At 41.8% G+C, this 23,565-nt stretch overlaps 1 protein-coding gene across 9 annotated transcripts in view; it reads left to right on the top strand.

Moving 5' to 3' along the window:
- LOC132818064 (coiled-coil domain-containing protein 9-like) overlaps window positions 1-23,565 on the top strand; it is a 292,055-nt gene that overhangs the window by 13,437 nt on the left and 255,053 nt on the right. For 5 of the 9 annotated variants that reach the window (XR_009644952.1, XM_060828705.1, XM_060828713.1 and 2 more), the window contains exon 1: window positions 23,044-23,101. The exons of 1 other annotated variant lie outside the window; for it this stretch is intronic. Coding sequence is in view for 7 of the 8 variants with exons in the window: in XM_060828705.1 (XP_060684688.1) it covers window positions 23,090-23,101 (12 nt within the window). In the remaining variant the exon portion in view is untranslated. Of the gene's footprint in view, window positions 1-33; window positions 77-9,304; window positions 9,344-20,836; window positions 20,939-23,043; window positions 23,102-23,565 lie in introns of those variants that run through there. 3 more of the 9 variants (XM_060828709.1, XM_060828707.1, XM_060828708.1) reach the window with 3 other exon arrangements.

A 23,565-nucleotide genomic window follows, 5' to 3' on the forward strand; every position in this document is an offset into this window, starting at 1 on the left:
CATTTTCTCCTATCTGTGTACCTGTCTGAATATCGATTATGGACCAGGCCAGAACCCCTCAAAACATTTCAAGAAGGTAGCTCCTTTTCTAGTTCTTTTAAGCAAGTGTAAGGTGTGATGCAGATGGTCAAAACCCCACAGTTTTAACCAAACCAGAATTTATTTAGAGTACTCAATGAAACACGAACAAAAGAGAACAGAATCCAGAATATCTTAATCTATCTGAAAACCCAACAGACTATCCCAGTTTAATAATGCTGTTCCAAGTTCCCGCAACAATCCCCATGAACATCCCTTGGCAAAAAAGGTAAAATCAAACACAGGAACTTATAGGAGAGAGAGAGAGAGAGAGAGAGATTCAGCATGGAACACCTTCTTCCATGTAGCTGTTTCTTTTACCAGCAGCCTCAAAAAAATCAGACCATTTGCTAAAACCAAACAAAGAAGAGCTGAACTGGGAGAATGGACCACTGCCCGTTCATCGTACGGGTGTTTTTTTTAAAGTTGAAAGCCTTTTTTTCTGAGGCAGTATCTGTTAGCTATAATCAAATTGGCCCTCAAATCCATCCAAATCAGACGACCTGGAACCTCTGTGTTTATGACCCCACTGAAAAAAAACCCAAGGACAACCTAACCTCGTTAAATGTTACATGTCATTTAAATGTCGTAACTGTACCAACCTCCACTACTTCCTCCGGCAGCTCATTCCATATATGCACCACTCTCTGTGTGAGATGGTTACCCCTTTTATACCTTTCTCTTCTCACCTTAAACCTGTGTCTTCTCATTTTACACTTCCGTAAGCTATTCAGCTTATCTATGCCCCTCATGATTTTACAAACCTGTATAAGGTAAACCCTCATCCTCCTACACTCCAGAGGAAAAAATCCCAGTCTATCCAGCTTCTCCTTGTAACTCTTACCCTCCAGTCTTGGTAATATCCTTGTAAATCTTTGTTACACCTTTTCCAGTTTTTTACAACCCTCTTATAGCAATGTCACTAGAATTGTACACAGTATCCCAAGTGTGGCTTTACCAATGTCTTGTACAGCTGTAACGTGACAACTCTTATACTCAATATTCTGACCAAATAAGACATGCCTACCAAACACCACCTTCACCCTATCATGCTGTTTGCAATGGAATGTATCAAGGGTTAAATCCAATTGGGGCTCTGAAGTGTGAAGAGAGTGTTAATTACACAAATCCCAGTGGACTATTGATGATACAAATATCTTAGCAAGAGGCCCAGCAATCACCTCTCTAGCTTCCCGCAGAGTTCTTGGGTATACCTGATCAGGTTCTGGGGATTTATACAGTTGGTAAGTTTGCAGATGACACAAAAATTGGAGGTGTGGTGGACAGCGAAGAGAGGCAGATTACAACAGGACCTTGATCAGATGGCCAACAGGCTGAGACGTGGTAGATGGGGTTTAATTCAGATAAATGAGAGGTGCTGCATTTTGAGAAAGCAAATCTTTGCAGGACTTATACACTTAATGGTCAGGTACTCGAGTGTTGCTGAACAAAGAGATCTTGGAGTGCAGGTTCATAACTCATTGAAAGTGGAGTCGCAGATAGATAGGATAGTGAAGAAGGCGTTTGGCATGCTTTCTTTTATTGGTCAAAGTATTGAGTTGGGAGGACATTGGTTAGGCCACGTTGGAATATTGTATGCAGTTCTGGTCTCCTTCCTATTGGAAAGATGTTGTGAAACTTGAAAGGGTTCAGAAATGATTTACAGGGATGTTGCCAGGGTTGGAGGACTTGAGCTATAGGGCGAGGCTGAACAGGCTTGGGCTGTTTTCCCTGGAGCTTTGGAACTTCTATAAACCTTATTAGAGGTTTACGGAATTATGAGGGGCATGGATAGGGCAAATAGACAAAGTCTTTTCCCTAGGATGGGGGATTCCAGAACTAGAGAGGTTTAGGGTGAGAGGGAAAAGATATAAAAGAGACTGAAGGGGCAACTTTTTCACACAGAGGGTGGTATGTGTATGGAAGTGGTGGAGGCTAGTATAATTGCGACATTTTAAGAGGCATTTGGATGGGTATATGAATAGGAAGTGTTCGGAGGGATATGGGCCAGATGCTGGCAGGTGGGACTAGATTGGGTTGGGATATCTGGTCGGCATGGACGGGTTGGACCAAAGGGTCTGTTTCCATGCTGTACATCTCTATGACTCTATGGCACAGGATTTCTTACTTTTTTTTAAAATGGGATTTTGCAAATTGGTACTTTAGTGGAGGACAAGCTAGGTAACTAGATTAAGAAAATGTGCATGCTGCTTGTGTGAGTAGAGATCCTGTAGATTCCTGAAGAATGGCTTATGCCTGAAACGTCGAATCTCCTGTTCCTTGGATGCTGCCTGACCTGCTGTGCTTTTCCAGCAACACATTTTCAGCTCTGATCTCCAGCATCTGCAGACTTCACTTTCTCCTAGAGATCCTGTAGGTCTTGCTTGTGCTATTCTTATCACCAATTGAGTTTACAGATCTGGTTGCCATTCCTAATGACTGGTTTAAAGAAAAATCAGTCTTTGTTCTGCGTAAAAGCCAAGCCTTATTCTAACTTTTATGAGCATTGCTGATGGTCTGCCCTGACCTTGAGGAACCTGATTTTCTTGACAAGGAGTATCCACGTATTTTTGTTGGGTATGAGGCCCATGTAATAGCTCCTTGATCAGACGGAGGATGCACTTGTCAGCTGTTTGCTGGTTCTTCACTATGGTCTTTGTGGAACGCTAGTAAGTTCATGTGGTTTGAGAAAACTCTTCGGTATGTGTTTTGTGTTATTTGTAAAATTGGCAAAGTGCTGCTTATTTTTAATTCACGCATGGAAAATGATTCATGCTCAAGAAATCTATGTAAGATGTTATTACAGAAGCAAAATACTTTAAGAAATTAAAATTCTGAAATAAAAACCAAACTTGGAAAAACTTAGCAGTTCTGACACCACCTGTAGAAAGAGAAATAAAATTAATCGCCATTATCAATTCCAGTTGACCAGGATCAAAAGTTTTGAGCCAGAGGACACACTGTAGGACCTGGGTGTCATTTTATTTGGAGATAGAACTTAAGATTGTTTGCCACAACAGTTGAGGATCCTGGCTTGAATCTGAAGTGTCAGCCCAATCAAAAGGCTGGCAACTTGCCATCGGTAACAGTGCCACTGATTAGAAGCGTCTGCTGCTAAGGGTTCTTCCATGTTTGGGTGCCTCAAAGGCCAGGGAGGTCTTTCTGTGTTTCACATACAGGCATATCCTGGCATCAACCCTCCAGTGGTGACATTGGAGTAAGTCTGTGGGAAGTCTACTGGGAAGCTGTGGAGTAGCCATAAAAGATGCGTCGCACCCCTCTGACTCAGCAGGAGCCCATCGATTAGCCACCACAGCTCACCTGGGGTCTCGCCACATGGCAGGATCCTGTCCATATGCCATTAAAATGCTGGCAGGCGTGGGTATAACTCCTTTGTGGCCTGCTAATAGTTTTGATGGCCTCCTGTCTCTCATTAGCGTGCAGCTGCGTTACCACCAGCCCCACCACAAAAGTATTCACTAGTGGTCAGAATATTATCTACAATCCTTCCAATGTCATGCAGTGCCATTTTGTGAGACAACCCACCTCCAAGCCTGTCCCCAGAAGTCTGGCACTATCCCAACCAACATGTCAGATTTGTTAGCACACACCAGAATTATGGAAACTTGGAAATGTAATAGATTGTGAGTAAGTGTAATTTGTAATTTTCTCTTTTATTACATTTTAAATGCCTCATACTTAATTCCTGTAGACACACCTTATTTCTTTACCACAAGGTGGGGTATTGTCATGGTATAGCAGTAATGTCAAAGAGCTAGTAATGCATAAACTCAAGCTAATATTCTGGGCACAAAATTTTGAAATTTCAATTTTAAAACTCAGTTTAGAACTATTCTAATGTCCACCATATAGCAATTGTCAATTGTCTTAAAAACCATCTGCTTCACTAATGTCCTTTAGGGAAAGAAATCTTCCATTCTTACTGGTCTGTCTTGCAAATGATTTCAGACCCATAATAATGTAATTGATTCTTTACTGCCCTGTAGGCAGTTAAGATAGTAATAAATGCTGGCCTAGCCAGCAACACCCACAGACCTCAAATATATAAAGAACAGAACTTGTTCCTTTAATAATCCTTGTGGCCTTACACCGTTAAACTTCAATCCTATAAGGTGCTGCAAGATTGATGTTCTTTGTCATAATCTTGTCAGTGTAGCTAATACCAATATGAAAAGCAAGAACTCAGATTGAGAGCATTGCTACTTGGGCTAATGCCAGGTTGAGGCTATTCAAGTGAGCAAAGCAAATTACATAACTAATGGTAAAAATATTACATATTTTCATTGTTTTAAGTCATTTAAAAAATAAATTTGCCATTTTTGATCTTCGTCATTTCAATGCAGTAAAGAAGTCAGGATACAATTAAAAATTTCCATTAATTTTGTTTGGAATTTTTGTGATCCTATGCGATAGACACCATCAGAAGGCCGGGTTTAATTATATTAGATTAGATTAGATTACTTACAGTGTGGAAACAGGCTCTTTGGCCCGACAAGTCCACACCAACCCGCCGAAGCGCAACCCACCCATACCCCTACATTTACCCCTTACCTAACACTACGGGCAATTTAGCATGGCCAATTCACCTGACCCAAACAGGAGCACCAGGAGGAAACCCACGCAGACACGGGGAGAACATGCAAACTCCACACAGTCAGTCGCCTGAGTTGGGAATTGAACCCGGGTGTCAGGCGCTGTGAGGCAGCAGTGCTAACCACTGTGCCACCGTGCAGCCCATTACCACCGTGCCGCCCATTTGAATTATCTTATTAAGTCCACAAAATGGTTGCCAATTGTTGTTGAGCGTGTGGTGCTGGAAAAGCACAGCAGGTCAGACAGCATCCAAGGAGCAGAAATATCAACATTTCAGGCATAAGCCTTTCATTAGGTTGCCAATTGTTGTTTATTGAGTTGTGTAACAAATATAATAAAGTACTGGTGTGTTGTATTTTCATTACACTATGTGTTGCTTTGAAGGAATTTGTCAAGTATTAATCTATTATCAGTTAGCCACATGGTAAATCTTGTAAGCAAATGAAACAATACTGAACCAGTCTTGGTTTTCTGATTATTAGTGCCCTGTTGCATTTCTTCGTCTTAAGGATCAAAAAAGTCTTCTATCAAACTGCTATTTGGACAAGTGTCATTTTGTGTGAGAGAGTAAATCATTATCAGTGAAGCCCATGCCTTTACAAGCAGACAAAACCACATTATTAGGTGGAAAATAAGACCATAAGAAATAGAAACAGGAGTAGGCAGTACCTTGAGTCCACTCTGCCATTCAGTAGGAACATGGCAGTTTCAACACTTCTCACGTCCGCGTCCTTTCCCTTTTCATGTAACTCTTGATTTCCCTACTGGCCAAGAATCTAGCTCGAACTTAAATAAACATGAGGACTGTGCTACTACACTCCCTGTAGCAAGGAGTTCCAAAGAACCTTCTCAGAAGAATAGTTTCTCCTCATCTCGGTCTTAAATCGATACCCTTTTATCCTGAGACTCCCCCTTGAAGGGAAACATCCTATCAGCATTTACCCTGTCAAACTCATGAAGAATCCTATATGTTTCAGTGAGAATATCTCTCATTGCTGTCATTTCTAACAAGTGGAGACCCAACCTGCTCAATCTTTGCTGATTAGACAAGGGAACCATACAGAGGCTCATTGCAGTGAATCTTGCCTGAATTGCCTGCAATGAAATATATGTTTCCTTAAATAAGGGGACCAAAACTGCTCACGATACTACAAATGTGGTCTTTCCAATGTACTCTGACACTCCAACCCCCTTGAAATAAGGGCCAATTCAATTAGATTTTCAAAGTTTGTGAGAAGATTCGTAGCTCGGGTGCTCATGTTGTGGTTCTATTCGCCGAGCTGGGAATTTGTGTTGCAAACGTTTTGTCCCCTGTCTAGGTGACATCCTCAGTGCTTGGGAGCCTCCTGTGAAGCGCTTCTGTGATCTTTCGTCCAGCATTTGTAGTGGTGAATCTGCTGCTTCCGGTTGTCAGTTCCAGCTGTCTGTTGCAGTGGCCGGCATATTGGGTCCAGGTCGATGTGCTTATTGATTGAATCTGTGGATGAGTGCCATGCCTCTAGGACTTCCCTGGCTGTTCTCTGTTTGGCTTGTCCTATAATAGTAGTGTTGTCTCAGTCGAACTCATGTTGCTTGTCATCTGAGTGTGTGGCTACTAAGGATAGCTGGTCGCGTCGTTTCATGGCTAGTTGGTGTTCATGGATGCAGATTGTTAGCTGTCTTCCTGTTTGTCCTATGTAGTGTTTTGTGCAGTCCTTGCATGGGATTTTGTACACTACATTGGTTTTGCTCATGCTGGGTATTGGGTCCTTCATTCTGGATGTCACCTAGACAGGGGACGAAAGGTCTGCAACACAAATTCCCAGCTCGGCGAACAGAGCCACATCAATTAGCTTTCCTGATTACCTGCTGCATCTATATGCTAGTTTTCTGTGTTTCATCCACAATTTGCTCCTAATCCCTTTGTGTTCTTCTCCCTTCCAAAATGAACAATAAGACAATTTTGCCACCTTATTTTCCATATCCAATTTTTGCCTATTTACTAACATGATAATACACAGATGAACATCTCATCTTCCACCTGGACAGCCAACAACCCTGGGGACTCAACATTCAGTTCTCCAATTTTAAATAACCTTCCTTCCCATTCCCCAACTACCTTCCCAACCCCTCCCCCTATCTTCCACTCCTCCCTGCCACAACTAGATTCATTCCTCTCATTGACTAACCACGTTGTACCCTCTACCTGTCTTCACCACCCTGCCCGCAACCCTTTTAATTTGCAGCTATTCCTACAACCCACTCCCAGCCTTGAAGAAGAGTTACACCCAAATGTCAACTTTTCCACCTCCTGATGCTGCCTGGCTTTTTTATTGTTTTTCCAGCCTCCCGCCTTCAGCAGATGTCACTTTATTTGTTGCATTTTCATCACACTATTGTGAAAGTTTTATTCTATTATTGGGAATAGAATGCGTTTTGATACTTTGAGATTCCAAATACTTTTTAGTTGAAAGGTAATGTTGAAGTTTTGCCCTTAATTGGCAATTTGCTTCAGTCCTTTTGTATGAATGTTGTGTTTGCAAGATGGAACAAGGGTATAGATTAAACAAGCATGGTTTCATCTGAAAATAAAATATCAGAACTGGTGGTGTCAGTTGTGGGGAATGAAAAGATGCAAAGTTCTTCAAAGGATTGACCAGGCTAAATAGTTAAGTGATGTACAACAGGTTGAGGTCAGTAGTACAGATATTAGTTACTTTGCTACAGTGGGTATAAAATGTTAAGTATGTTAAGATAAAGGTTATTTAGTAAGCAGTATGTGAAATGGTGAGAAGAAGCGGCTATTAGTCACTATTGTAGTTCAGTCAGTTCAAAATCTAAACCAGTAATTTCGGATATGTAACTGTTAGTTTACCAAAGTATTACAGTTACTTTATAGTTAGTTAGAAATAGTGATGGTCACTTTCCAGGATTCTATGGATTCTGGAAGAGTCACTGCAGTTTGGAGGGTAGCTGAGATTATTCCAATATTCAAAAAATGGGGTAGAGAGAAACAAGGGAAATGTAGACCAGCCAGGCTAGCATCGGCAGTGGGGAAAATTCTGGAATCCATTATCAAGGATTTTATAGCAGAGTATTTAGAATGAATCAGACAGTGTCAGCATGGATTTGTGAAAGAGAAATCATCTGTTGGAATTCTATGAAGATGTAACTAGCAGAGTTGACCAGGAGGAGCCATTTGATGTGGTATATTTGGACTTTCAGAAAGCGTTTGACAAAGTCCCGCTTAAGAAATTATTGTGCAAGATTAAAGCATGTAAGATTGGGGTAAGTATATTGATGTGGTTGGCATAGAGGAAACAAAGAGTAGGAATTAATGGGTCCTTTTCAAATTGACAGGCAGTAACTAGTGGGGTGGCACAGGAATCAGTGCTTGGACCCAGCTATTCACTATACATATTAATGATTTAGATGAGGGAACAAAATGTAACCTCTCAAAGTTTGCAGATAATACCAGTTGGGAGGGAGATTGAACTGTGGCGAGGATGCAGAGGTCATTGAACATGATCTGGACAGGTTAGGTGAGTGGGTAAATCAATGACACATGCAGTATGATTTGCATAAATGTGAGGTTATTCACTTTGGAAGTAAAAACAATAAGGCAGATTACTACCTGAATGGCTGTAAATTGGTAGATGGAATGAGCAGTGGGACCTTGGTGTCCTTGTGCACCAGATGCTGAAGGTAGGTATCCAGGTGCAGCAGGCGGTGAAGAAGGCAAATGGTATGTTGGCCTTCATTGTGAGAACTTTCGAGTACAGGAGCAGGGATGTATTGTTGCTGTTATACAGGACCTAGGTGAGGCCACATGAAGAATATTGTGTGCAGTTTTGGACTCCTTTCCTGGGAAGGGTGCTCTTGCTCTCGAGTGAGTCCAGCAAAGGCTGATTCCGGGGATGGCAGGACTGATGAATGTGGAGAGATTGACTAGGTTAAGATTGTTTTTTGCTGGAGTTCAGATGAGTGAGGGGGCTGTCATAGAGTCTTATAAAATTGTAACAGGACTAGACAGGCAGATACAGGGAGGATGTTCCTGATGGTGGGTGCATCCAGAACCAGAGATCACAGTCTGAGGATTTGGGGTGGACCATTTAGGACGGAGATGAGGAGACATTTTATCACCCATAGAGTGGAGAGTCTGTGGAATTTATTACCATAAGAAGTAGCTGATGCCAAAACATTGAATGCATTCAAGAGTTGGATAGCTATAGCACTTGGGGCAAATGAGGTCAAAGGTTATGGGGACAAAGCAGGATTAGGTGCTGAGTTGTGTGATCAGCCATGATTGTGATGAATGGCAGAACAAGCTCAAAAGGCCAAATGGCCTCTTCCTGCTACTATCTTCTCTGTTTCTATGACTTGATTCTGGAAACTTCAAAGAATAAAAATAATGGTGATTCCATAATTCCTGCTGTCTCTTATCCCCTAGACTCCAGATAATGAACTTAACACAAGTTATATTGTGAGGATATAGTTGTTTATATGTAAGCCACTAGGTCCTCTGTAGCCCTTTTGACTTGGTCTTCTCTTGAATCTACTTGCGTATTTTTTATATGCAATACATATGCAGCATTTAATGCTCGTGCTAATTTAAAAAACATTATTCTTGTAGGGTGAAGTTTGTAGGACACATGAAGAGTACAAAATGATGGTAAGTGTGCAAGCAATGTGTTGATATTTATGAGATGATTGAATGGATTACTTGGAATGAAAAGATTTTCCCTGGTTCTCATCAATACTGACTAGCCTATATAGCGTTATAATGTGCAAATCACTTATCCTGTTACAGAGCTTTGTAGGAACCGTGTGTGAGCATCAATTTTCATGGAAACACATCCTGAGATCAACTCGCTGCTAATTGTGGATAGTGACTTAGTTACAAAATTGTGGAGGTGTGCTCCTAATAACACAGTTCACGACTTAAATAGGAAGAAAGTGGAAAGTGCCCTATTGAGGTATAATATCCTGAACACCTAATCTGTCATTAGTTACAACTTAAAATGGTGGGTATTCCATATTTGCATTCTTTTACTAACCTGTCACTTAAATAATTTTGTGCAGGCAGAGCTTTCCAGGCAAAGTATTATTTTTGAAAGTTGAAACAAAGACTTCAGTTATAGTGGTCTTGCAGTTTTCCAACTTGCAGATAAGGTGGGGTTGAATATTTGCTAATTTCTCTAGATAATTTATAATGTAGAAATTTCAACTGGCATTTTAAATATATCTTGTAAATCTCATAGAATAAGGTTTTTACACTGCTATCTGTAGGTTGCAGAATGAGCAGTCAACTGAGTTTTGGATTAACTGAAGTACATGAAGCATGAGGCAGCTGTCTGTGTGGAGTTTGCACGTTCTCCCTGTGTCTGAGTGGGTTTCCTTCGGGTGCTCCGGTTTCCTCCCACAGTCCAAAAATGTGCAAGTTAGGTGAATTGGCCATGCTAAATTGCCCATAGTGTTAGGTGAAGGGGTAAATGGAGGGGAATGGGTCTGAGTAGGTTGCTCTTCAGAGGTTCGGTGTGGACTTGTTGGGTCGAAGGGCCTGTTTCCACACTGTAAGTCATCTAATCTAAGAATGTGAGTTGAACCAAGGTTGAGATTGGAAGCACAGTTCAGGGTTAAGTAGCATGCTGAGGCTTTGAATGATTCTGTTTCAATCTGAGAGCGAAGGTGTTGGGGAAAAGAGGAATGGAGTTGGTGTTCAGTGAGGGCTGAAAATAATGGTTATCCCAGTGTTTATTTGTTGGAAATTACAAATTATTGAAGATTGAGTGTCAAATGACAGGTTTGTTAATATGGAGACCAAAGATGGGTTGTTGGTAGTAGGGGAGAGCTAACACTGATGTTGTCAATATACATATTTGTAATCAGAAAAAGTAGCAGCCAGGAATAAGACCTGGAAAATTCCAGCAGTCATATTACAAGACAGAAGTCATTTCTACAGCTGCATTGTCAATGACTAGTTATGATTTGGAGATTAGTTAATGATTGTTCTATTCCTCCTTAACTAATCAGAAAAGTTAGGTGAGTGATGGTGTCAGTCTTAAAGATATCCATGCTCTTGTGGTTGAAGATAAGGTTGTATGGGAAAGTGTAAAATAATTTAAGGAGAAGATCAATATATAGGAACTGGACTGGGCTATTCATTTTCCTAAGTCAGCTCTACCATTTGCTGCTTACCTGTATCTCAACTTCAGTTGTAAAGAAAAGGAGCTGTACAGGATGATCCTAAAGTAGTGGGTGGCTAATTTTGGCAGAAAGGAATGACAGTTGTTGAAATTTGCATTCGGCCAGACCTGGTAATGGGCGGCTCAAGCAGTTGAGGGGACAAAGATAGGAACAACCATGAATTAACTGAGAAACATCCACCACCTGCTTCCACAGTATGACAGACAAAACCTTTCAAGCTGGACAGGCCCTGCATATTGCACCAGTCCCCATTTAACACAGTTGTAGCAAATTTGCCCAGACTTTCCAAGCAACCAAGAAGAGAGCCTTCCAGAATAACGAGGATGTAGAGACATAGAGATGTACAGTCCAGAAACAGAACCTTCGGTCCAACTTGTCCATGCTATCTTGAATAAATCTAATTCCATTTGCCAGCATTTGGCCCATATTTCTCTCAATCCTTCCTATTTGCATACCCATCCAGATGCCTTTTAAATGTTATAATTGTCCCAGGCTCCATTAGTTTCACTGGCAGCTTAGTCCATACATGCCCCATCCTCTGTGTGGAAGAGTTATGCCCCTTTCTGTCCCTTTTAAATCTTCCCCTCTCACCTTACATCTATGCTCCCTCGCTTTGGACTCGCCCATCCTGGGGAAAAGACCTTGTCTGTTTACCCTATCCATGTTCCGCATGATTTTATGACCTCTTTAAGGTCATCCCTCAGCCTCCGACGCTCCAGGCTATTCAGCCTCTCCCTAATAGCTCAAACCCTCCATCCCTGGCAGCATCCTTGTGAACCTTTTCTGAAGGTTTTATTTAAAGTTAGTGCTTGTCAAATCAATGGGTTTAGCCTGATTGGATGAAAGGAAACATGTACAATTTTCATGAAATGTGGTGGTGTATGGTAGTTATCAAACATCCTATAAATACTGAGATTCAATTGATGGCTTGGATACAGCATAAGACGTAGTTTCTATTTCACAGGGAAATTACCAATAGAAGCTATATAGACCAGTGAATATTGCTGAAAGTTTTTGTGAAATGCCTGTCATCACAGCTCGAATATTACCAAAGTCCTATTTCTGAACAAAGAGCACCATAATATGATTGATGGGAATGGCTATATTTTACGGTTTGATATATTCTTGGTAGTGTACATGAGCAGAGAGATCTTGGTGTCCAGGTGCACAGATCCTTGAAAGCTGCCACCCAGATTGACAGGGTTGTTAAGAAGGCATACAGTGTTTTAGCTTTTATTAATAGAGGGATCGAGTTCCAGAACCACGAGGTTATGCTGCAGCTGTACAAGACTCTAGTGCGGCCGTACTTGGAGTATTGGAGTGACTCTGGTCACTGTTGCCTGGTATGGAGGGCAGGTCCTACGAGGAAAGGCTGAGGGACTTGAGGCTGTTTTCGTTGGGTAGAAGAAGGTTGAGAGGTAACTTAATAGAGACATATAACATAATCAGAGAGTTAGATAGGGTGGACAGGGAGAGCCTTTTTCCAAGTATGATGACGGCGAGCATGAGGGGGCATAGCTTTAAATTGAGGGGTGATAGATATAGGACAGATGTCAGAGGTAGTTTCTTTACTCAGAGAGTAGTAAGGGTATGGAATGCTTTGCCAGTAATGGTAGTAGATTCACCAACTTGAAGTGCATTTAAGTCGTCATTGGACAAGCATATGGATGTACATGGAATAGTGTAGGTTAGATGAGCTTCAGAGTGGTATGACTGGTTGGCGCAACATCGAGGGCTGAAGGGCCTGTACTGCGCTGTAATGTTTTATGTTCTATAAAAATTGATCTACTTTTGGGAAATAAGGTGGGACAGGTAACCGAGGTGTCAATGGGGGAGCACTTGGGGCCATAATTTTATTAGTGATGGAAAAGGATAAACAGGATCTAAAAGTTTAATTTCTAAATTAGAGGAAGGCCAATTTTGACGCTATTAGGCAAGAACATTCAAAAGTTGATTGGGGTGGATATTTGAAGGTAAAGGGGTGGCTGGGAAGTGGCAAGCTTTCCAAAATGAGATGATGGGAGTCCAGAGACATTATGTCCCCTGTTAGGGTGTAGGGAATGCTGGCTGACTAAAGAAATTCAGGTTTTCGTCAAGAGGAAGAAGGAAGCATATATCAGGTACATACAGCAGGAATCGAGTGAATTCTCAGAAGAGTATAAAGGCAGTAGAAGTATACGTTTGAGGGACATGAGATAGCTTTGACAAATAGGGTAAAAGAGAATCAAAAGAGATTCTACAAATACATTAAGGACAAAAGGGTAACTAGGGATTAGGGCCCCTTGCAAAGCCATCTATGTAAGGAACCACAGGAAATGGGGAGGTACTTAATGAGTATTTTGCGTCAGTGTTTATTGTGGAGAAGGGGAAATAAATAGCGACATCTTGAAAAGGATCCACATTTCAAAGGTGTTGGACATCTTAAAATTCATAAAAGTGGAAAAATCCCCAGGACCTGATCAAGTGTACCCTAGAACTCTGTGGGAAGCTAGGGAAGTGATTGGTGGACTCTTTGCTAAGGTATTTGTATTATCAATAGCGACAGCTGAGGTGCTGGAAGACTGGAGGTTGGCAAACGTGATGGCACTATTTAAGAAAGGTGGTAAGAACAAGCCAGGAAACTATAGACCGGTGAGCCTAATGTCGATGCTGGGCAAGTTGTTGGAGGGGATTCCGAGGGACAGAATTTATATTGATTTGGAAAGGCAAGGATTGATTTAGGATAGTCACCACGATTTTGAGCGTGGGAAATTGTGTCTGACTAACCTAAGTGAGTTTTTGAACAACCAGCGAAGAGGATTGATGAAGGCAGAGTGGTGGACGTGATCTGTATGGATGTCAGTAAGGTGTTAGACAAGGTACCACATAATAGACTAGTGAACAAGGTTCGATCACATGAAACACAGAGTGAACTAGCCATCTGGATACAGAACTGGCTCAAAGGTAGGACAGAAGGTGATGGTGGAGGGTTGTTTTTCAGACTGAAGGCCTGTGACTGTGGCCTGTGTCACAAAGATCAGTGCTGAGTCCACTGTTTTTTTGTCATTACATAAGTAGTTTGGATGTGAACAAAGGAGATATGGTTAGTAAGTTTGTGGATGACATCAAAATTGGTGATGTTTCTCTGTGTTCAGAAACACTTCCCAGGATCTTACTATAAAGTGTCTAAGCCCTACCCTGATTTGCCTTGCCAAAATGCAGAATCTCTCGTTTATCTAAATTATATTCCATTTGCTACTCCTGAGCCCACCGGCCCATCTGATCAAGGTCTCATTGTAACCTTCTTTGCTGTCCATTACATCACCAATTTTGATGTCATCCACAAACTTACTAACCATATCTCCTTTGTTCACATCCAAACTACTTATGTAATGACAAAAAAACAGTGGACTCAGCACTGATCTTTGTGACACAGGTCACAGTCACAGGCCTTCAGTCTGAAAAACAACCCTCCATCATCACCTTCTGTCCTACCTTTGAGCCAGTTCTGTATCCAGATGGCTAGTTCACTCTGTGTTTCATGTGATCGAACCTTGTTCACTAGTCTATTATGTGGTACCTTGTCTAACACCTTACTGACATCCATACAGATCACGTCCACAACTCTGCCTTCATCAATCCTCTTCGTTAGTTGTTCAAAAACTCACTTAGGTTAGTCAGACACAATTTCCCACGCTCAAAATCATGGTGACTATCCTAAATCAATCCTTGCCTTTCCAAATCAATATGAATTCTGTCCCTCGGGATCCCCTCCAACAACTTGCCCAGCATCGACATTAGGCTCACCGGTCTATAGTTTCCTGCCTTGTCCTTACCGCCTTTCTTAAATAGTGCCATCACGTTTGCCAACTTCCAGTCTTCCGGCACCTCAGCTGTCGCTATTGATAATACAAATACCTTAGCAAAGAGTCCACCAATCACTTCCCTAGCTTCCCACAGAGTTCTAGGGTACACTTGATCAGGTCCTGGGGATTTTTCCACTTTTATGAATTTTAAGATGTCCAACACCTTTGAAATCCTTTTCAAGATTTATTTCCCCTTCTCCACAATAAACACTGATGCAAAATACTCATTAAGTACCTCCCCATTTCCTGTGGTTCCTTACATAGATGGCTTTGCAAGGGGCCCTATTCTCTAGTTACCCTTTTGTCCTTAATGTATTTGTAGAATCTCTTTTGATTCTCTTTTACCCTATTTGTCAAAGCTATCTCACGTCCCTCAAACGTATACTTCTACTGCCTTTATACTCTTCCGAGAATTCACTCGATTCCTGTTGTATGTACCCGATATATGCTTCCTTCTTCCTCTTGACGAAAACCTGAATTTCTTTAGTCAGCCAGCATTCCCTACACCTACCATTCCCTACACCTAACAGGGGACATAATGTCCCTGGACTCCCATCATCTCATTTTGGAAAGCTTGCCACTTCCCAGCCACCCCTTTACCTTCAAATATCCACCCCAATCAACTTTTGAATGTTCTTGCCTAATAGCGTCAAAATTGGCCTTCCTCTAATTTAGAAATTAAACTTTTAGATCCTGTTTATCCTTTTCCATCACTAATAAAATTATGGCCCCAAAATGCTCCCCCACTGACACCTCGGTTACCTGTCCCACCTTATTTCCCAAAAGTAGATCAATTTTTATAGAACATAAAACATTACAGCGCAGTACAGGCCCTTCAGCCCTCGATGTTGTGCCAATCTGTCATACCACTCTGAAGCTCATCTAACCTACACTATTCCATGTACATCCATATGCTTGTCCAATGACGACTTAAATGCACTTCAAGTTGGCGAATCTACTACCATTACTGGCAAAGCATTCCATATCCTTACTACTCTGAGTAAAGAAACTACCTCTGACATCTGTCCTATATCTATCACCCCTCAATTTAAAGCTATCCCCCCTCGTGCTCGCCGTCATCATACTTGGAAAAAGGCTCTCCCTGTCCACCCTATCTAACTCTCTGATTATGTTATATGTCTCTATTAAGTTACCTCTCAACCTTCTTCTATCCAACGAAAACAGCCTCAAGTCCCTCAGCCTTTCCTCGTAAGACCTGCCCTCCATACCAGGCAACAGTGACCAGAACTGTACACAAAATTCCAGGTACGGCAGCACCAGAGTTTTGTACAGTTGCAGCATAACCTCATGGTTCTGGAACTCGATCCCTCTATTAATAAAAGCTAAAACACTGTATGCCTTCTTAATAACCCTGTCAACTTGAGTGGCAACTTTCAAGGGTCTGTGTACCTGGACACCGAGATCTCTTTGCTCATCTACACAACCTAGAATCTTACCATTCGCCCAGTACTTTGCATTCTGGTTACTCTGACCAAAATGAATCACCTCTCAGTTGTCCGCATTAAACTCCATTTGCCACCTCTCAGCTCAGCTCTGCAGCTTATCTATGTCTCTCTGTAACCTACAGCATTCTTTGTCACTATCCACAACTCCACCGACCTTAGTGTCGACTGCAAATTTACTAACCCACCCTTCTACACCCTCATCCAGGTCATTTATAAAAATGACGAACAGCAGTGGACCCAACACCGACCCTTGCGGTACACCACTGGTAACTGGACTCCAAGATGAACATTTCCCATCAACCACCACCCTCTGTCTTCTTTCAGCAAGCCAATTACTTATCCAAACTGCCCTTTCTCCCACAATCCCATTCCTCCGTATTTTGTACAATAGCCTACTGTGGGGAATCTTATCGAGCGTTTTGCTGAAATACACCACATCAACCGACTTACTCTCATCTGCCTGTTTGGTCACGTTCTCAAAGAACTCAATAAGGTTTGTGAGGCACGACCTGCCCTTCACAAAACAGGTGAATTATTCTTTTCTAGATGATTATAATTCCTATCTCTTATACCCTTTTCCAACACTTTAGCAACAACTGAAGTAAGGCTCACTGGTCTATAATTACCAGGGTTGTCCCTACTCCCCTTCTTGAATAGGGGAACCACATTTGCTATCCTCCAGTCTTCTGACACAATTCGTGTAGACAATGACGATTTAAAGACCAATGTTAAAGGCTCGGCAATCTCCTCCCTAGCTTCCCAGAGGATCCTAGAATAAATCCCATCCGTCCCAGGGGACGTATTTATTTTCACACTCAACAGGATTTCTAATAACTCTTCCTTGTAAACCTCAACCCCACCTAGTCTAGTAGTCTGTATCTCAGTATTCTCCTCGAAAACATTATCGTTTTCTAGAGTGAATACTGTCGAAAAATATTCATTTAGTGCTTCCTCTATCTCCTCTGACACCACACACAACTTCCCACTACTATCCTTGATTGGCCCTAATCTTACTCTCGTCATTCTTTTATTCCTTTAATACTTATAGAAAGCCTTAGGGTTTACCCTGATCCTATCCGTTAACAACTTCTCATGTCTCTCCTGGCTCTTCTGAGCTGTCTCTTTAGGACTTTCCTGGCTACCTTGTACTCCTCAAGTGCCCTAACTGAGCCTTCACATCTCATCCTTACATAAGCCTTCCTCTTCCTCTTGACCAGAGATTCCACTTCCTTCGTAAACAACAACTCCCGCGCTCTACAGCTTCCTCCCTGCCTGACAGGTACATACTTATCTAGGACACTCTAGGGTGTATCTTCTCTAGTAGGTACATCCACATACTGAATCAGAAAATTTTCTTGTCCACACTTAACAAATTCCTCTCCATCCAAGCCCTTAGCATGATGGCACTGTCAGTCTATGTTTGGAAAGTTAAAGTTATGGCACCGGGAGTAACTCAAATATTACTACCCTCTAGGACCTCCTTTTCAAATTCCTGTCTAATGTCGTATATTTTCTCCTCCAAACCCTGTCCTTTTCTCATCCTGTGTCATTAGTTCCAATATCTATTGACCTCCTGCTGATCCCTTTTGAGAATATTCTGCACCCTCTCAGAGATATCATTGATCCTGACACTAGGGAGGCATCACACCATTGTTACGTGTTGTTGTTAGCCGCAGAAACATGTGTCTGTGCCTTAGGCTCGAGAGATCCCTATCACAATTGTTTGCTTGGACCCTGATGTACCCCTTGTTACAGTAGAGCCAGTTTAAGTACCAGAAACTTGGCTGTCAGTGCTAAATTCCCCTGAGAGTCCATCATCCCATACATTTTCCAAAACAGTATACTTGCTTGAGATGGGGATAGCCACAGGAGACACCTGTACTACCTCTCTACCCTTTCTACCTTTCCCGGAGGTAACCCATATTCCTGATTATATCAGTGTTTTTTCTTCTTTCCTGAAACTGCTATCCATCACGTTCCTGGCTTTTGTAAATTTCTCATTGCATCTAATTGTGGTTCCAACCACTCCATGTGATCCTATTGGATTTGCAACCAAACACAGTTCCTGCAGACTTAATCATCAGGAACATTGATATTCTCCATAATTTCCCACATCCGACAGGAAGAGCACTAAATGCCATCTTTGCACCTTAATAATCTGCAGACTCAACAAAAACATAATCTTACTGCTCTAAAAACCCTGCTCCAGTATTCAAAATTTAGTATCTATGATTTATAGTTTTAAAGAGACAGATCTCAACCAAACATACAATAAAAAAAGGAGAAAGTGAGGACTGCAGATGCTGGAGATCAGAGCTGAAAATGTGTTGCTGGAAAAGCGCAGCAGGTCAGGCAGCATCCAAAAGGAGCAGGAGAATCGACATTTCGGGCATGAGCCCTTCTTCAGGAATGTAATTTTAAAAACCCAATTTAAAAAATCACAATTGTAGATTTACTAAAAACCAGTAAGGTTTCAAGTTAAAAAATAAGCCACTGAGCTGCTCCCCTGCTTGAGCTCCCCACAGATTTCTTCAAGGTCATCTGTGAATTTCAGTGTTTGTTTATTTTTCTCATAATGTAGTTCAATGTCCAGAGATACTTGTTATTAAACCGCAGAGGCAGTCAGCTATTAGACTAGATTAGATTAGATTCCCTACAGTGTGGAAACAGGCCCTTCAGCCCAACCAGTCTACTCCGACCCTCTGAAGATTAACCTACCCAGACCCATTTCCCTCTGATTAATGCACTTAACACTATGGGCAATTTAGTATGACCAGTTCACCTAACCGGCACATCTTTGGACTGTGGGAGGAAACCAGAGCACGCGGAGGAAACCCCCGCAGACACTGGGAGAATGTGCAAGCTCCACACAGACAGTTGCCCAAGGCTGGATTTGAATCTGGGACCCTGGATTTGTGATGCAGCAGTGCTAACCACTGAGCCATCGTGCCACCCCAACAAACTTCTCAGTTTGTTGGGGTGGCACGGTGGCTCAGTGGTTAGCACTGCTGCATCACAAATCCAGGGTCCCAGATTCAAATCCAGCCTTGGGCAACTGTCTGTGTGGAGCTTGCACATTCTCCCAGTGTCTGCGGGGGTTTCCTCCGCGTGCTCTGGTTTCCTTCTGAGTTTGTTTCACCTGCTCCATGCCTTTCTCTCCTTTTTTTTTAAAGTACTGTTGTTTTGATTCGATGCACAGCTTATAAAACAGTAATACTGCTCCAAACATTCGAGGAAATCAGCAACACTGAAAATAACTCAAAAAAAAAGGAGCAGCGCTTACATCCATAATTGTTTTTCTGTCCTTTGGATTACACAGATCAGGTAGTTTTGTTCCTGGAAAGTGCCTAGTATGTTTTCTTTCAGTATTTTGAGAAGTTGTGTTTTAGTAAATGCAATCATCACAATCCTCTGATAAAAATTGACCAGATCTGTATTGGATGGTTACCTGCTACTAATCTGTGTGTGAATGTGTTCTGTGCTGGTTAGATGAATGTCGATTATCCTTGTTCAATAAAATATGTTTTAACATGTGACAGAAATCTTGAATATCTAGAGTCTGAATTGCTAAAATAATTTCGATACAGTTTTAGAAATAATTAGAAAGTAGAAAATTCAGGGGCTGAACAACTAAAAACAGTGTTTAGTATAATTTATGCATGGAAAGTATAAGCTTTGATGTAATTTTCAGCATCTGACCACATATTCTGTTCTCCATAAAGAATACCTGTCTCTGCCCTAACCTTGACCTTTCCAGATTAAAATCTTTATCTAGTTTTTGTAATTTCCAAACTTGATGTTTCCTATTTCCCAGCTTTGCACCACCTACATTTTTACATCTCTTGTAGATAACATAAATGTTCCATCACTGGTGTTTCTTTTCCAAAAATATGTTATTTCATAAAATTTGTGAAATTGGATTCTAACTTACAAAGTTTGAAATAAAATTCTACTTCTCTGTAAATTGTTCCACTGAATATGATTGTAACAATTTTAATATTTACAGTATACGTTTCATGTTGGATATACAGTCTCATGGTAAAGCATTTCAAATGGGATATTTTAGAGAGTGCCATATATGCCATTTTTCACCCTGAGGAAGTTAATGCACTTTTAATACTTTTTAATTGTACACAACCTGACGACCTTTTCAGTTTCAAGCATTCATTGTACTATGGTTGAAAGGCCTTAGTCAGCGACTTTTGCCCATTGTGCCTCTGCGGTATATGGGGGCAAGGTAGTTGAGAATGCAATAGGTAGATGAAGTTGGGGCTGATGGTAATAGGTCGGAGAGAAGAGTGGAGCAGATAGGTGAAAAGGAAGATGGACAGTTGGACAGGTCAAGAGGGCGGTGCCGAGTTGGTAGGTTGGTTGAGGATAAGGTGGGGGAAGGGGAGCTGAGGAAACTGGTGAAATCCACATTGATCCCGTGTGATTGGAGGGTCCCATGCCGGAAGATGAGGCGTTCTTCCTCCAGGGGTCTGGCAGTCAGGCCTATGGAAGACGCACAGGACTTGCATGTCCTTGGTGGAGTGAGAGGGGGAGTTAAAGTATTCAACCATAGGATGGCGGGGTTGTTACATATATGTGCCCTGGAGGTGTTCTCTGAAATGTTCCACAAATTGGTGTCCTATCTCCCCAACGTAGAGGAGACCACATCAGGAGCAATGGACACAGTAGATGACGTGTGTGGAAGAACAGATAATTCCATGACAGATGTGGTAGGATCCTTTGGCCCCTTGGATGGAGGTAAGGATGCAGGTTTTGCAATTCTTGCGGTGGCAGGGGAAAATACTGAGAGTGCACGGTGGGTTGCTGGGGGGGCATGGACCTCAAGGCAGTTGCGGATGAAATGGTCTTTATGGAACGCAGATAGGGGTGGGGTGTATCTGAGTGGCGGTGGGGGAGGGGGGGGGGGGTTCTGTCCTTGTGGTTGAAGGGGTGGGCTTCAAGGGCAGAGGTGTGAGAATTAGATGAAATGTGCTGGAGGGCATTGTTGACCATGTGGAAGGGGAAATTGTGATCTGGGATGTTCTGTGGTGGGATTGGTCCTCCTGGGAGCAGATGCGGCGGAGGCGGAGAAATTGGGAATAGGAGATAAGAGTTTTTACAGGAGTCAGAGTGCTCAGGATGAGCCTCAACAAAGTCACTGAACCTCTCTCGGACCTTTGCAAAGACACATTCCTCAGATATGGAGAACGATCCCTCCTTCACTTCAGGTATTTCAAGGACAATGTTAGTGTTGGAGGCTCATGTATGGGTTGTAGTGAGGCTGTAGGCATACAGAAAGGATGTGATGGGATGGGCGTTTCTCTCCATCAATCAAGCAATGACTTGGTGTTTGCTTGTAACTTGGTGTCTCCTTACGATGAGGAAATCTGACAGATAACTTTGACACTCTGCTTAGTGAGTGATCTGACTAGTTGAACCATCTCCTTTTCACTGCAGGTCTTGAGGATCTTCTCTGTTGAAAATTGCCTGTAGAACTTGTGGTCAAAGGTGTTTTCCTGCTGAAACCTCTCCACACGGAATAGGTGGTAGGGCACAACTAAACTACTTGAAGTCTTCTGCACCAGGCCCATTTTTTGCAACAGCAGAGACAGGTAGAACACCAGCATGCTGTGGCACTTGGTATTTACACAGAAGATCCAAGCATACAGCTGCTCACAAAGCTGAGGGCAATTTTGGACAAGTTTTTTCCCCTGACCTAAAGATTTGTATATCTCCTGAGAGTACTGTCTTTGACCTCCACTTCAAACAATAGATTTCTTTGGCGATCTCCATGGTGCAGAAGTGAGGAATTGATCAGACCAGTACTACATGTAGCAACAATGAGCACCTTGCGCACGACAAACCAGGTTCTTAATCACTATGGAGATCAATGTTGGTCTGACATATCCAGCTTTTGTTTGACTGTTGCTGCATGTTCATTCTACTTTTTTAGTGCATGCCCTGGCCCCTCTGGATCTATCATTGGTGTTATTGTCCTCTGCTGCTGTGCCACATGATATAGAATCCTTCTGATAGATTCCTTCAGTAGTTTAGATCACTTCTTTAAAGCTCCTTTTGGTCACCTTTGCAAGTACCTTTTTTGGCCTGTTGTTATTTTTTTCTGCTTAAATCTGTATTGTTCCTGGTGGCCTTTGTCTTCATTAACGGCATTTTTTTTAATAAAAGGATTTTATAGACTTGTATACAAGATCCAATGTATTATAATATAAGCAGAAAATCTTGTTATTGGAAATCTTTATTCCCATTCCAATGGAAAGTGAAGTGACTGGACATCGCATGGAGCTGGATCATGTTTTAATCTTTTATCATCCCTTTCCAGACGACAAAAAAGAGCTTCACATTGTCATCTAAATATATGGGGCATTTTTCTCTGAGGAATAGATGATCATGGTAATGTTATTCATAGTAATTCTTACTTGAGTCTTCTTGTAAACCAGTTTTAAAATGCAAGAAAGCAGCCTTTTCTTTAAAAGCTGCTTCATGTAAGATATCCTTTTATGTGCTTGCAAATAATGGCCGATGTGTGCAGTGCACCAGACATCATCTTATATTCAAAGTATGTGGCGCATTCCAAATAGGAGGAAAATCTGAAGAGTAGATTTAATTTCTAGAATTTGTAATTCTTTTGGTCTCTACAACAGGGATATTTTTAATCATATTGTTCATGGAAATGTGACTTTAGCAGTAATCCTCTACGTGGTAGTGGCAGAGTAGAATACCTTATGCAGAATTGTGGATGCATTTGTCAAGCTGCCTAGGCACTTGGCTTGAAGCCTGCAGGCTTTTGTAATCAAAGCATGATCACGATCACCATGCAGTTACTACTGGGACACTGACTGATGCCTCCAGAAGCTGTTTGGAAGCAGCCCAGGATTGCTAATATTCAAAATGCACAAAACTGTGAGTGTTTTGTTTTTACATTCTAAAAGACAGAGGTGGCCTTCATGGTAGCTGCGAGTAACAAAATAAGTTCTGTTGTGTCCAGCAGAATGTTGAGTCAAATGTAAATCTGTATGAGCTAAAAATTACTTGTTAAATGGAAGATAGTACCAGCCATTTGCAGGCTGGCTGATCAGCTGAGGTCTGCTTACAGCTGTGGAAACATTGTCAGAAGTCAAGCATTGAATGTTGGGTATGATCAGCACTTTGTGTATATGTGTATGTATGTGCGCAGTTTGTATGTTTCAAACTCTCCCTTGTGGGGGGTTAGTTGACAGCAGTGTCGGCAACTGAAATGTGGCACACTAAGAAAGGCTTCCTGTTCGGGAGAAAGGAAGCAGTTTGAATAGATAGGACTGTGTATTTGTCCTGCCATATTGAGTACGTTAAAGGTATTGGCATTTCACAGTTTACTGGCTGAAGCA

Source organism: Hemiscyllium ocellatum, chromosome 8, assembly GCF_020745735.1.
Source record: "Hemiscyllium ocellatum isolate sHemOce1 chromosome 8, sHemOce1.pat.X.cur, whole genome shotgun sequence".
Classification (NCBI taxonomy): domain Eukaryota; kingdom Metazoa; phylum Chordata; class Chondrichthyes; order Orectolobiformes; family Hemiscylliidae; genus Hemiscyllium; species Hemiscyllium ocellatum.